This window comes from Rhinolophus hipposideros (assembly GCF_964194185.1).
Source record: "Rhinolophus hipposideros genome assembly, chromosome: 19".
In the NCBI taxonomy this organism is placed as follows: domain Eukaryota; kingdom Metazoa; phylum Chordata; class Mammalia; order Chiroptera; family Rhinolophidae; genus Rhinolophus; species Rhinolophus hipposideros.
The window spans coordinates 10739239-10754494 of NC_138065.1; the positions used below are offsets into that span (position 1 = coordinate 10739239).

The 15256-nt window shown below is 46.0% G+C and overlaps 2 protein-coding genes and 1 long non-coding RNA gene across 6 annotated transcripts in view; 1 reads left to right on the plus strand and 2 right to left on the minus strand.

Annotated features, from left to right (window-relative positions):
• Positions 1-505, minus strand: part of HIPK1 (homeodomain interacting protein kinase 1) — a 47699-nt gene extending 47194 nt beyond the window's left edge. For all 3 annotated transcript variants that reach the window (XM_081026010.1, XM_081026009.1, XM_081026007.1), the window contains exon 1: positions 353-505. In XM_081026010.1, the coding sequence (XP_080882136.1) occupies positions 353-383 (31 nt within the window). In that variant the 5' untranslated portion in view covers positions 384-505. The remainder of the gene's footprint in view (positions 1-352) is intronic.
• LOC308487603 lies at positions 88-9642 on the plus strand. 2 transcript variants are annotated; one of them, XR_013991728.1, is made up of 5 exons: positions 88-1061; positions 1150-1213; positions 2825-2981; positions 8488-8599; positions 8854-9641. It is a non-coding gene; the product is annotated as an uncharacterized lncRNA (long non-coding RNA). The 2 variants fall into 2 exon arrangements; XR_013991729.1 differs by having other exon boundaries at positions 103-1061; positions 8851-9642.
• A 151-nt stretch (positions 9643-9793) lies between these two features.
• DCLRE1B (DNA cross-link repair 1B) lies at positions 9794-15234 on the minus strand. The gene is made up of 4 exons (XM_081026018.1): positions 14759-15234; positions 14032-14197; positions 13500-13682; positions 9794-11213 (listed from the first exon to the last, which is right to left on the minus strand). The coding sequence occupies exons 1-4, from the start codon at positions 14945-14947 to the stop codon at positions 10135-10137; spliced, it is 1617 nt and encodes a 538-aa protein (XP_080882144.1). The 5' UTR covers positions 14948-15234; the 3' UTR covers positions 9794-10134.
• Positions 15235-15256: the final 22 nt, after the last annotated feature.

A 15256-nucleotide genomic window follows, 5' to 3' on the forward strand; every position in this document is an offset into this window, starting at 1 on the left:
CCGAGAGCCGAGCGGCGGCCCCGCCCCGCGGGAGCTCCTCACCCGCCCCGCGCCATGTTACCTACCGAGGCGGAAGTGCCGGCGGGCGGCGGCGGCGGGGCCACTCCGGCGGGGCTCGGGCGGGCCTGCGTGGGGAGCCGGCGTGGGGCGAGCGCGGGGCCGACTTCTCCGCCCGCGGCCCACCCCGCGGCGATTTAAAGCAGATGGGTGGCGGGGAGGGGGCCCGCTGTACAAGGTCGGCCCCGCCAGTGTGACATCACCACGGCCTAGTGTGACACCCCCAGAAATTGAGCCCCGCGCGGAAAGGCAGTGAGTGCCTCCCCGGGAAGCTCCCCGGCCGGTGAGGAATTACCTCGCTTTGGGCTCCAATGCTGCGTCGCCATCTAAGAGAGGTTCGCGCACAGTGACACCCGTGGACACGGGGACACCCAGAGCCACGGAGGGGGCTCTCCCGTGGCCGCCCGGGGGGTCCTGGCTTGGCTTTCGGAGGAGAGAGAACAGCTGTGCTCTGAGCCCAGCCCCTCGGGACCTGCGGGGAGCAAACGCTGCCATAATTTGCCTGCCTGTCCCAGGAGGTACGAAGGAAGGCGGGACAGTCCGGAAACGGACGCCTTGGGCTCACGACCCTCCGAGGAAACAGACGATGTGCAAACTGCGAGTGGGTTACCCCGGCGGAAAGGCAGGTGACAGCTCCCAGGACCCAGGCATTCTGCAGGACTGCCCGTGTACCTCCTGCCGTGTAAAATGTTCTGACTCCTGAAGTGGGGGACGTTTTTAGGGAGGTCGTAGTATAATTCACTTTTTCCATCCCACACGTGCTGGATGGAGGCTGCAGTGACCTGAGCTCTCAAGGTGTCTGTCCAGCACCCCGGGTACTTGCATATGAACCCTTGGAGGAGGGAGACACATGGCTGAGGACGGAAGCTGTCTCTCAGATCTCATGCCTACACCCTTGACTTCTTTGGAGCCCCGTCTTGACACGCACAGACACACAAGCTTTGGGACGATGTGCTACGATGGTGACGCTCCCGTTGGCTTTCTCTCCTGGCTTAACCACACTGGTAGCAGTTCTGTTTTGTTGGGCACAGGAAAGTTGTTTCCCCGTAGGATCAGGGTTCGCTGAACAGTTTTGTTTGCTTATTTCCACAGAAACTTGGAGAACATCAAGTCCTCCGTGGGGTTGACCTGGGAAACGTGAAGACAGCGAGAGTGGGTGAGCATGCCTGTGTGCGGAACCAGGAAAAAGGCAGAGCTTCAGTGCTGGGGAAGCACAGATCCTGCTCCCAAAGCCGGCTGCAAACACACTCGTTGCTTACCATGCCTTGGGTCAGCCCACCTCCATGACATGCTCCTACTCACCCCAAGTTAGGTCCCTTTTCTCTTTTCAAACACATCTCAAAATACACCTTTAGGCAACCTTTCCTGATTGACCACCCCCCACTGTATTCAAATTGTTCAGTTCTGCACCACCGTCTGACTACTTACTTATTTACACGTGTTGATCTCTACTTTCATTGTTCTTAGATCATTTCCTCAGTCTGTCTTATTACATGGAGACCTTAAAATCTAGTATTTTCCCCTCTCTAACATTCATTCATCCATCCAACAAACTGCTTGTGTGCCTACTCTATGCCAGGTACTCTTCTGGACTCTGGACCACATGCAAGATGAGGAAGACATGGTCTTTCCCTCAAAGAGCTTATAGGCTAGTGAGGAGGGAAGTGCATGGAGACATACAAGACTTGAATGACAAAGTCAGAGAGCGTCTTCGGAGAAGGCAGTGTTTGAGCATAGGGCAGTCAAAGGAGTGTCAAAGTTTAATGTAGCTGCAGTTCCTTGACCCATTTAGCAAATACCTATTGTGCATCTTCTGTGTGACAGGCACTGTATTAGAAATTATAGATACAAAAAAGAGAATGCATAGTCCATGCCCTGAAGGAGCTTTCAGTTCAGCAGAGAAGTGGCAGGATATGGAATTAGGAAGATGGGTTGAGTCAGATGTTGAACGGCAAGGAAGAGCTGTCAGAGGTTTAATCAGACAGGAAATAGGAAGGAACCTGTGCTTTAAAGAGAGAACTGGTGGCCGTGAGGAGGCTGGCTGGCTGGAGAGGGTGAAGACTAGAGAAAAAGCCTGATTAGAAAACTATGATTAGGGTATGATCAAGCAGGGAACGTGGAGAGAAGGGGAAAGATATGTGACCGATTTCCTCCCAGACGAAGTCAGGGCAATTGGAGAGGGAGATGGAAATGATGCCAGTTGGAAGCACTGAAATCTCACCTGGGGCATGACATCCCTCTGGAACCTAGAACCTACATTCAGTGTTGCAGGCAAGAAGTCCCTTGCTCAGGAGCTGCAGTGCTTACGGCCAAGTAAGTGAAGCTGACCAAAGGCTGTGTCTTCAGAGAAGCTGAGTCAAAAAGCTAGGAAAGCTATCCAGACAAGTGAATCCAAGGGGCCAGGAAGAAAAAGAGAATTCAGGCAGAAGCCAACAATTGTAAAACTGGGAAAACCAGACAAGAGTGCACGTCTGAAGTAAAAGATAGGAGGCAGAACATGGAAGAATCCTTTGAGCCAACAGAATAGTGAAGACACGAGTCCTGGAGCTCCCATGGCCATCTTGTGACCATAAATGTGACAGCACACATAAAGACAGTCAGTAGGCTGAGGGTAGCAGAGGAGCCGATGGAAAGTGGGTCCTTGATGACATAGTGGCGCTTCTGAATGAGCCTGGAACCACCCACTTCTGGACTTCTTTGTAAGGAAGTGAATGTCTTTATGTTTTAAAAACATTGTGAGACAAATTTTCTATTTTCTATTTTGCAGTCCAGATCAGTCTTAACTAATAGAGACGAGAACTAGGGGAGATTTTTCTAGAAGAAGAAGCTAATCGGTGGTGTCCGAATGTTCTGAGAAGTCAAGGAGAATGAGGACTGAATAGTGGCCAGTGGATCTGGCCACCAGAAGGCCACTACTGATCTCGGTAAGAGCAATTTTAGTAACATAGTGGGGACAGAAGTCATGTGGCTCGTACATAGGATTTTTCATAGTGTGAGTGGTGACTAACAAACTGGGAAGGACGGTTTTGGTCCACCTGGTGATGGAATCTATTCTGGTCAATTCCCACATTCAGCTGTCAACCTCCAAGGAAGCTACTTGGGTCTGTGCCGTCCACTTCAGCTACATCCGGGGAATCGTGAACTGAATCATTCTGACTCCTCTCTGTATCACTTCTCACAGGAATAATACACACAACAGGAAAAGCTGTTCTGGCCCCTTAACTGGTTTTATAGAGAGCAAATTCAGCATGTGTGATGGAGGTTAGAATAGAACCTTTCTGTCTTTCTTCCGGGATTGATTGACTGTATACCAGGCACTGAGTGAGACAGAATAAAAAGATTAATAAAGCACACTCGCTTCTCTCAAGAGTCTTGCGGTGAAGGAGACAGATTAGAAATAATTATCACACGTCTGTGACATTGGTCCTCGAAGTGTTATTATAAGTGCTGAGAAATATGACAGTTCAACGTGTCTGGAGGTGACTTCTAGAAGTATTGTTGTGGTCTTAAAGGAGATGGCACTACTTCTGGGGCATCAGTGAGCTGTTGTTTGTTTTTAGTAACAAAAGTACATTTTTTCATGCAAAATATGAACAGAAGAATAAACATGCCATTATCGTATCAAAGGGACATGAGCTCTGAGGTGTGACAAGTACCTAAGGTTACTGGTCTGCACTAAGCTGCCGAGCAGCCAGGGGTTAGGAAGTAAAAGCAGGGCAAAGATGGGGGCGGTATAAACAAAGCTGAGAAGTGAAGTACCCACCTGTGCTAGGAAGCCCCAGGGTAATCAAGTGAGTGAGCATTCCATTTCATCCCCGCTTTCTCCTCTGTACTGTGAGAAGGCTTTTTCTGCTCTCTGCCTCCCCACACCCCTCCGTCCCCAGCATCTCCCCACTAAAGTGGGGTTGGTTGCGGGGCTGAATAGTCTTATTGCAGGTAGGAATCTGACTTGCTGTTCTCAAGTCTAGTCTTGTTTTCTTTTTGCATCAGAATAGGGCATTTTGGGGACTGTGTCCCAGCAGAAATGATGGCTTTGATGCAATAGGAATTTGGACAAAGGCCATACCTATGCGGTGGGAGGTTTGCAGGAATTAGGGAAAGTGGGCAAGAGACTTTACCCCTAATTTTCCTGATTTTCATGGGTCAACCCAGAGACTATTCTGGGGGAGGAGCAAATGCTTTGAATACTCACACAACCCAAGTTGACTTCCCTTCAGACCTCCCCCCCGTAATCATTTCTGTTTTCTCCCTTTTCTACACAACTGGCTTACTCTCATGTTCTTCATATACCAACCTTTTATCAGCAAAACCAAGGGATAGTGCTTTTTTCTTCCTTTCTCTGGATCACCCTCATTTCTCATTATCATCATGTCTCCGCCATTCTGTAGCTTCTCACCTTTTCTTTGACCAAGGGTTACACAAGCTTTTAGCGCCTGCATTCCATATAATCTTTCCCGATCATCAATTCCACGCAAAATCCAAAGCCAAAACAAATGCTCTGGAAAGGCGCATGAATCAGGACAGGAACTCGAAACTTCATCATTGAATATGACTTATGCTAAGTCATTTAGCACTTCCTACAAAAGTCATTTAGCACTTCCTTTCGGAAGCACTTGCTTCGGAAGTCAAAAAGGCCTGCGTGCAGTAACCCTTGTCAAGCACGATTCCCGAATGTGGTTGGTGGTAATAACTGTTTTGCTGAGTAAATTACTGAGTGTTTATTCACAGTGCTCAAAGCATCATAATTCACTTATCTGTAGAATAGAGTTTAAGAAATCTCAAAATAACAATCTTCATCTTTGGCTGTGAATTTAACTTAATTACTTTGATACTACTTTTGGAAACTCAATTTTATAAGATCTGTAAGCTGTCCATCAAGTGGTCAGCAAGTGGTTCTCCCGTTGGGGGTGGGGTGGAAGGAGGTTCCCTATCAAAACTCAAGAGGGTAAACTGTCTGACATGAAACAGGCTTCTGCCTGACCCACCTCAGTGCTCCCAGAATGCCCATTCTAGAAGAAAGATGTGGGCGTTAGAGCCCGATGTCACTAGGAATCCTGACTGTTTAGTTCCTAGGGTGTGATAGTGGGCATGCTCATGAGACCCACTTTCCTCTTAAAATGAAGATAATAACACTTATTCCTTATCTCCCTCATTCCATCCATCAGAAAATTTCTTTAATGGTACTTCCAAAGAAATCTTGGCTCCTCTACTATTCATCTCCGCTGATACTGTCTGAGAAATCAGAAAGTCTATGCAAAGTGAAATACAGAACATGAATAGATACGGATTTTCACTCTCAATTAAAACGGAAGGCAGGTTTTAATTATGTCTGTAGTGACTAGGAGCCTTGCAGAGAAAGGACGCACTCTCGGGAACCAAAAGTTGTCTTGTTCGTTCTGGGGCTCTTCTGTAAGGATGTAGGCTATTACCTTTTGGTGAGTTAAATACAAAGGCTCAATTCAAACTGAATTCAACTATGCTCTGTTCTCCCTTCTCTCTTATCGATCTGTCTTTACAGATGCAGATAGTCAAAAATCGGGACGAATGTTATTCTCTATAAAAGTTATTGGTTAAAACTTCATACTAATTTAAATAATTTAAAAACTAAGTATTCTCTGATAAATGATTATTTTTTTTTCAACTGAAGAGTCCTAGTCTCTCAGGAAATGCAACCTCTAACCCCAAGGCTTGTGTTGACTCCAAGCAAGTAAACCATGATTTTTTTTTCCTTAAGTACATAACTCTGAAACATGTCTTATAGGAAATAGTGTTATTCATAAAATAGTCCGCTTATTTTGTTGTAAATAAACTAACTCAGTTTTTTTCTTCTTCCTTTCTTCATTCCCCCCCAAATATGTGCATCTATATAATATCTGTGGGTATGTATATGGTTATATATACACTTTTCCTTTGTGAAAGCTTTGGTGGAGGAAAATGTGTTTTTGTCCCTGTGACTGCTTATGCCAAAGAGGTAACTCGGACAGATTCATATCCAAATACCATGCAAAGCCCTTTCTTCCAAAAACCCAGTCCAGCTCACCAGTATCTCTCTCTGCTGCAAGAGCTTCCTTACTGGTATTCTTGCATTCATTCTTGCCCCATTCTCCAGCTGTTGCTTTAAAATATGCTATGTTTCCCTGAAAATAAGACCTACTTGGACAATCAGCTCTAATGCGTCTTTTGGAGCAAAAATTAATATAAGACCCGGTCTTATTTTACTTTAATATAAGACTGGGTCTATAATATAATGATATAATATAATATAATATAATATAATATAATATAATATAATATAATATAATATAAATACCATGTCTTGTATTAATTTTTGCTCCAAAAGACACATTAGAGCTGATTGTCCCGCTAGGTCTTATATATACAATATATAATACATACATATATATGTGTACAATATATAACATATATTTATCTGTATAGCTCATATCACTCCCCTACATTAAAGCTCTCCAATAGATTCTCATTACCCTTAAGATAAAACCCAAACTTCTTTCCGTCACTTCTGGTTCCACTTCTGTCTCGCTCTCTAAGCACATCTCTTCTCCCCTTTGGCCACACGTTCTTCGTGAAGCTTATACCCATCACATGGTCTTTGTGCTGATGCTACGACCTTCAGGTCTTCACGACCGGCTCCTTTTCATCACTCAGGTCTCCTCTTAAATATCAATCCCACAGACACCTTCCTTGACCTGGATCTGAACTTCTCCCCAGCTCCATTAGCCAGTTTTATTTTCCTCTTAGCACTTAGCACTATCTGGTATGTATTTATGTATACTGTGTGTCTGTCTCCTTTAGAATGGAAGTTCCTGATGGGCAGGCCATTTTCTGACTTGTTCACTATTTTATGATTATAAGGGCAAGCAGAATCACTCTGCACTGATGTAGGTAGTTTGTCCTGGGGAAGACAATGGAGGAAGCACCGTGAACCAAAGACAAAATAGCTTGTTGCAGTGGTGGTTAGGAAGGGTGAGAGGTGGGAAGCAGGTAACAGACTGACAGCTACTCACTAGTGGTAGCATCAAATATATGCACATGGACCCCCGGACAGAATTTCTCCTGCTTAAGAACCACTTCAAGAGGGCAGAGAGGGCTGCCTCCCTGGCTGTGGACTTGAGATAGAGGACCCAGGTCCAAATCCTTTTTCCTGAACAAGCAGACTCACTTATTTCCAATTTCCTACCACAAAGGGAAGTCTGGGTCAGAAGTGAGAGATCGTCCCCCAAAGCCAGCCAGGCAGATTTTCTTCTCTAAAGGGACTAAAGTCACTGTCAGTCTCCTTGTGGAAAAATACAGTTTTTCCCACAGATCTTGAAACAACTAATTGATCTCTAGGGAACTTCCTTTCTCCAAGTACCTTCAAGCCTAATGCAAGACCTCCATAGATCTGTGGGGGTTATCCTAAGATTCTAAAAATAAATTGGCTACTTAGATATATGCCATGCAGCATTTTTATATCAGAGTATTGAGACACCAAACAAATAAGGCAATTACCAATCTCTATTATAAGCCAAAGTTACTTTAGGGTAATAGTGTGGAATTTTTCCATTAATAAAACACAGACGTGCCACCAACTAAATTTGTCAAAGCCCTTTGCTTCTACTTCCCCACCTTAATTCATATAGATCCCACATCAAGGAGTATGAGTGAGACAGCACATACCAAGAGTGGACAGGTCCCCCTGTCGCAAGGAGATAAAGCCAATCTGGGGCCCCTGGTACTGAAGATTGCCTTATCTGTCCCTGCCACCTTTGGGTAGTACAGAAGAGAGACAGCTGCAGGTGTCTAGAGGAAGTCAGGCTAAGCCTTGCCCACATAGCTTAGTAGATGCTTGTTAACACACAAGATGATTTTTCATGTGTTTACATGTACCATTCTAATAGCATCATTTGAACATAATGAGTCTACAAGTTAATTTAATGCTATCCTATTCTGCAGGAAGGATGGTAAAAAAAAATTTTTTTGGAGGGCAATTGGGCAGAATTTGCACCAAGAACTTAAAACTGTAATCTCATGTCCAGTAATTTACTCCAAGGAAACAAACCAAAGTGCCACGATACAGGCACAAAAATGTTCATTGTAATGTGTATAGTTGTGCAAAAAGGGCACACAAAATGTTAAATACTGCAATGTTGAGATATACCCGTATGACAGGACATGTAATATTTAATATTCTCTTAAAAATGGCATTTTGAATACTCAATGATACAAGGAAATGCTTAAGATATTAAGAAAGTACACTGCAGGATAGAAAACCGTACACAATATTACCCAATTTTGAAAAAAATTATATATTTAATACATTTACATGCACCAAAAAAGACTAAAACAATTGATCTGCATGGAGGAATTATAATGTACTTTTTCTTCTTTATATTTTTATATGATTTCCGAAGTTTCTTATTTTGTATACAGAATAACTTTTTAAAGAACCAGAGGCTCAGAGAACCAATTTCTGAAACACCCATCGTCTGGGAGGTAGAGCTAGAAATTTCCCCGATGATCTAACCTTCGTGGCAAGCAGGAGGTGGGTATCTGTCTGTTGTACAGAGGCTCTGCTGTGTAAACATGGTGTCTCTCCTGGCCCAGGATGCCCTGGACCGAAGCCCAGGACAGGCCCAGGTTTCCTGCTGCCCCACATGCCTCACCTGCTGCGGCTCCTCACGGGCCCAGGGGAGGTTTACAGTGAAGGTTGCTGACAAAACACAGCTGTGTACAGCTTGCCCAAGAGGAAGGCCTTATTTTGCTTTCTTAACTCTTCATATCTTCTTCCAAAAGTAGAAAACTGTTTTTCCTGGACCAGAAACAGAGACTTCTTCCTTACGAAGCCTCGGGGCTCCATGCTGAAGCAGTTTTTATCCACGTGCCCAGCTCCACGTGCCTGTGCCGTCTCTGAGCCTGTGGGATCTGCTGTCCTGCTTACTGGTTTGGCACTTTGTCAGGCCGTGAGCAGGACAGGGCAGAACTGCATGCCCCCGCCCCTTCCACCAGCTGGCTCCTTGGTCTCTGCCCTGGATACTAAAACAAACAGGCTGTGTGCTCTGGCTCCCTACTCAACCCAAGGGCGGGGGGGGGGGGGGGGGGGGCAGCAGCAAATATCCCAGCTATGTGAACAATCAGGAATATCTGGCAGCACATTTGATCTTTTGTAACTTTATATCAAAGTCAGGGCCTTCTACGGCTGGGAGGCCTGTCCTACCCTCAGCCTGGTTCCAGGTATTGCCTTGGTGAGGGGAGCCCAATCCCCCAGCTGGTTCTGTTCCAGCTTGGTCCCCAGTGACACTAACTGCAAACCCTCCCGGAGGCACAGAGAGGTGGAATTTTTCTCCCGTTCCAAGGCTCTTCATCACTTCCTGTTCTCTCCCAGAGGCAGAAACAGGAAGTCACTTAGATGGGGTCATGGCAAGTCAGTGACATTCTGGATTGGAACGTGCTGCCTGGATCACCACTTTATGCTCCAGCACCAGAGTTACTAACCTAAAAAACAGAACTACCTGGGGACTTTTATCTAACAAAAAGGGAGAAGGGGACATGGAGAATGGCACATGACACATAAAATCACAATGAGGAATAACCTGTTTTTGTGTGTGTGTGTTTTTTGAGCGTGCAGCTCATGGTGGCCCATGTGGGGATCGAACCGGCAACCTTGGTGTTATTAACACCACACTCCAACCAACTCAGCTAACTGGCCGCTCCTTTATCTTTTTTTTTTTTTTTTTTTAACTGGGCCATTTTGATTCAGACTCTATCTTTCTGCAGCCACATAAGAGGAAGGCGTGTTCAAAAAAGTTGGCGAAATACCATGTTAAACAAATGTAAACAGATTAAGTTACTGAAGGCCTTCTTAGAACCTTAAATGTGCTCATAGTGTGAAGAGGTTATAATTAAAAGTGTTTCTTAAACACTGTCAAGTATAAACTAAGGATTCCATAGGCATCAGGCGTGCAAGGAACACACTTTGAGAAGTGTTGCTCCAGGGTGAGCCCATAGGATCCTGTGAAGATAGAAAAGTAAGGCCCTGACCAAACTCTCCCCACCAGCCTTCAGCCACTATCTTCAAAGCTAGATGGATGTTGGCTCAAATGAGGTTTGACTCAGCAAGGATTTATGGTATTTTTCCACTTGCTGGTCAAAGCCCCTGGAAGAGAAGCCTGCCTGGAAAAAGTTCGCTGGAGTCAGAAGGTATTTTAGTGCTAAGCCCCTGAACTCAGGAGCCAAAAGAGGGGCTGCCTTGCTGCTCCAAGGCAGGGGCGAATCCCGGCCCCTCCAGGGGCTCTGATTCCCTGAAGCTGCTGAGCCATCACTGTCTCCTCTGGGGACTGAGTGGTGCCCTACACCAGTTTCCTGCCCAGTTTCCGGAGAGAGAAATTCCTCATCTGTGGATGTTAAGAGCATTGAAAAGCCCAAGGGGGGAGTCAATATCTTCTGGGACTCAGGGAAACGGACTGCCCCATCCCATTCTTTGCTGCAGACTTCTGGGAACAACTGCTTCTTGATCTGCAAAGGATGGTGGGAGGGCTGCTTCTCAAGGTTCCCAGAAAGGTCCTCATTCTCCGCCCTCTTTGAGTCACAGATAGCTTGAGATTGATCAGCATTTTCCTCAAGGGATTCAAACACGACACCCCGGGCTCTTGGCTTCTTTAGCTTCCTTTGTAACAACAGACAGAGAACGCTTGGTTTTCTAAAGGAGGAACTCATGTATTGCTGTACAGAGTCTGGAACTAGGGGCACAGAGAGCCTGGGGCTCAGGCTGTCCTCAAAGTAGTTCCTATAGGGCTGCCGACTGACAATGGGCACCACCTGGCAAGGCTTCAGCGCTGCGACAAAGGTACGAAGCTCTGAGAATGAGGAATGGTCAGAGTAAGGGATGACGTGGATATTGGGGTGGGAGCTGTGGATTTTCCGGCTTGTGGGAAGCACAGCAATGGTCGGGTGGGTCTGGTTCCAGCGCAGCATGGCAGAACGGCAGATCTCCAGGTGGTCCACGGCGTGGATGCGGCCCTCCTTCTCCTCCATGGTGAAAACATCTGCCAGGCCCAACAGCTGCACCAGCTCTAGGCGCCGAGGACTCAGTACCACCCAGGTCTGCAACTCCAGGGCCAGGTGCTCCAACAGGGACTCTTTCCCCAGGCTGTAGAGTCCTGAATAATGGTAAAGGGGTTGGGGAAAGTAGGAAGAGAATGAAGCTCTCAGGAAATCCTAATACATCAACCAAATAGATAGCAAAAATACACAAAATTAACGGGGCAATCAGTACATCAGGGAGAGGATGGCATTTGAGCTGAGCTATAATATATGGAGAATGGGGTAGGGAAAGGTTAACACAGAATCCACTCATTCATTCAGTTCAACAAAGGAAAGCATCTAGCAAGTGTTAAGCAGTGTGAAAACAAAAAGTCTCAGTCCTCAAGGAGCTAATCGACATGGGAACCCAGAAATCACGTGGTTAAGGGCAATGTTAATTAGAGACACACAGCATTATGAGGGCACAGAAACGTATCTACCCATTGACAGAGGGACAGTTTCCTGAAAATGACAACTGAGCTAAGTCTTAAAGGATGGATCCAACTTAACCTGGTAGAGAACATTTGGAGAGAGTTCAGTTTGGTGTTACTAAAGTACAAAGAAGGAACTGATAAGAAATGCCACTAAAAGGGGTCATACAATACAGGGCCTTTATGTACTGCTAAGAAGTGTGGACTTAATTCTGTAAGTGAAGGGGAACCACTGAAGAGTCTGAAGGAGGAAAACGGCTCATTCAAATCACAGGAATAATATGATCAGGGCGTTAGGGGGGAAAAATGTGGCAGCAGTGTTATTCAATGGCCTCGAGAAGAAGACACTGAAAGCAGAAGTACCAGTTAGAAACCCCAAACAGTACTTATACAGAAAAAAAAGGGAGGCCTGAATTTGGGGAATGGTTATGCTAACAGATATGGGAGATGTTTCACAGTTGTTTTCAGGCCTTTCCTGGAGGTATATTTCAAGTCCATAACTAGATTGTGAACTCCTTTAAACAACATATTTCTTTTGTATCTACCTTATTCTTCATCGTGGCACAAATGTAGCTGATTTTCTTTTCTTTCTCCCTATTGCGCCCCCTCCTCACCTTTTTTTTAAACCTCTGCTAGGTCCTTTACCACTGTAAAGACTGTAAGCCCTCATATTTTACTCATCTTTCTATTCCCATTGCCTATCAGAATACCTGGCACATAGTAGGGGCTTATTATATATTTGCAAAATTAATAAAGCCCTACTACAGCACCCTCCTAGCCAGCTGTACTTCTCTCGGAAAACTCTGCATTGAAAACTCTAAGAATAGTTAGCAGTCCTGAGAGGAGGGGATATTTCTTAATCAATCTGGTAGCTACCCTGGAAGGTGTACAATTTTTTTTCAATGACTTTGTTTAACTCTACTTTGAAACTCCTTCCAGAGTTGGGGCATATACTTTTAAAATATTCATCGTGGCGCAAATCTTTTTCCTTTTGTGGATTTTTATAATTTTGTAAACAATAAAAAAATTTAGAACTAGATCTATTACATTTTTAAAAACAATAATTGATTTTCATATACTATCTTAAAAGGCAATTCCAAAAGAAGAGTACCCAAAATGTCTTGTACTATTGTGGAATTACTAGAACAAGCATACGGTTGGTTTTTCAGTGTATCTAATTTTAAGCACAACATTAACTTGAATATCTACATACTGATAAATTCCATTCACTCATAACAAATATTTATGGAATGCCTCATCAGCCATTAATCTAGGCATCTGGGATATATCTGTTAGTAAAACAAAGAGCCCTGTTATTGTGGAACTTACAGTCTAGCAGGGGGAGACAGATAATAAAAACTAAATACAATAAATACGTAAATTATGGAATCCATTGTAAGGTGATGAGTGCACTATTGTCCCTCTGTTACTGAAATCAAAGCTCTTTGTCCTAAGAGCAATGGTTGCATTTAGGATCAAGTTCAAAAAGTCTTAGAAGCACTTCAGCCCCTCCTGCCATTCCAGCCTCCTCACCCACTGTGTGCCTGTCACACTAGCTGCTGCTTCTCTTCTACAAACACGCAAGGCTTCTTCCCACCTCCATCCATGCTCTCTCCAGGAGTTTATATTGGGGTGTGTGCGTGCCAGGGGAAGTCGGGGATAGACAATAAGCAATAGCATATTAAAACACAGAATATGTGGGAAGGTGATGAGTGCTATGAAAAAAATTGAACTGATACAGGGGATCAGAAGTAGGGGCTGTGAGTGCAGGGATGGTAGACAGATGGCAGCTTTAAATAAGATGGTCAGGGTAGGTTTCGTGAAGAAGGGGAGAGCTGCACAAAACCTTAAAAGATGTGAGGACTCCCCATCTCCCCCCAAACCTAGATGTACTAGCTGTGGGTGAAAGAAACAGGAAAGAAAACTACTCACCAATCTTTACATTATGTTCTGGGTGCTTTCGAATGAGCTCGACAATCTGGCGGGCAGCTTCTTCTTGGGAAGGAAGAACCAGAGCTGGATTGCAATTGGTGTTGTCTAGGTATAAGGTATGGATCTGTTTCCCCACTCTCAGGGCTGGCTCCTTTAGCATGGATGGTGTATATCGAAAATCACCTGAAAGAATATGTGGTGTCAGAGGGTCAGAGACAAACGTATAAAACACAAGGCTCTCCAACAACAGATGGGCATTTGCTTACTGGCCTGTGGAAAGCTATCTTGGAGTCTGGTACTGAATAAATACGTAGAGTATAGCTTCCTTGTGGATATGTCTCCATCTTGCTCCAGTTTTTTTCATTACTCATGACAAGGTTTGGACCCTTAAAGAGTGGGAATTCCGCTAAGGACCACTGTGCTTGCATGGAATGAAGCTAGGAGACCTCTAGACATCTATTATGAGTTAAGGCTGCTCAAGAAAAGTAGGGTCTAGGTGGAGAAGATAGGAGGGACCCCTTCGGAGGCCCACCTGTGTAGAGGATGGTTCCAAAGTATCCTTCAAAGAGAAACATGACAGAGCCAGGGCAGTGGTTGGCATCCATCAGGGTTACGGTCATGGTCTCTCGCCCAATTTCATCTAGAGGCAGGACATGGCTCTCACCGACCTCCAGGGCTCGGATCCATTGCTTAGACACCTGAGGAAATAATTGGTCATCCCAGTGAACACAGATTCTCCTCCCTGATACCTCCCTGGCCCAGAAATTATCCCTTTCCGGAATCAGGGAATGCTGACCACCTAGACAGCGAGTCTCAAACTTTCCTTATCATAATAATACCTTGGGGCATCTTTTGAAAAATTCCAACCATATTTCCAGGACCGGCACCAGCTATTATCTACTTAATCGGAAGTGGGGAGAGACGAAGGGCGGGAGAATCTGTGTATCTACCCAACGCATTAGATGAATTCTTGTGATGCCGCAAGTTTGGGAAACCCTGGCCTAGCTTATGTGAAAAGGTGGAAGGAGTTTCCTTAGTTGGACTAGAAGATCTCCCTAACTTAACAGCGGTGACATCCCAGCCTGCCAGCTGGAAGCCACACTGCTCTCCTGGGCTACAGATGCAATTCTGGGTTCAAACTCCCGCATTTGTAACTATCAGTCCTCCCGGTCCAGAAGACTCCGAGGCAGTGACAGATCGGCAGTCCCCACGCTGATGCCTAGACCAGCGCGCCGAGGCCGACGCCAGCGCCCCCGTACCTGTAGGTGACGATGCAGGAGGAAAGCGGTGATTGGGGAGCAGTAGAGGGGTCGCGCCCAGGTGCTGGTCAGCCCCACGGTGTGGTCCGAGTGCATGTGGGACAGAAAGAAAAGCCGTGCGGAAGTAGCCCGGCGCAGGCTCCAAAAGTCCACAGCGATGGGCGTGTGGGGGATCTGGACTCCGTTCATGGTGGCGGGGCTGGGACCACCCACGGGGTCTTCATAGGGACAGGGCTCCCGCGTGCGCCTCCTACGACGGCCCTGGAAGAAGTCACGCTGCGGCAAGCACAGGGCTGGAGAGCCAGCCCAAAGGGGAATAAGTCACTAGAACGTGCAGCAAAAAGAAGGCAGTGATCCTGCTTAGGGGGGCCCGGGGGTGGAATCGCACGCCGCGGAAGTCGCTCGTGGAGCGCCGCGCCTGACCGCGCGCGGGAGCCGCAGCCCTCCACTCAAAGCGCGCGCTGCCGGGCGGACACAGGCCGAAGCAGCCGATTTCCG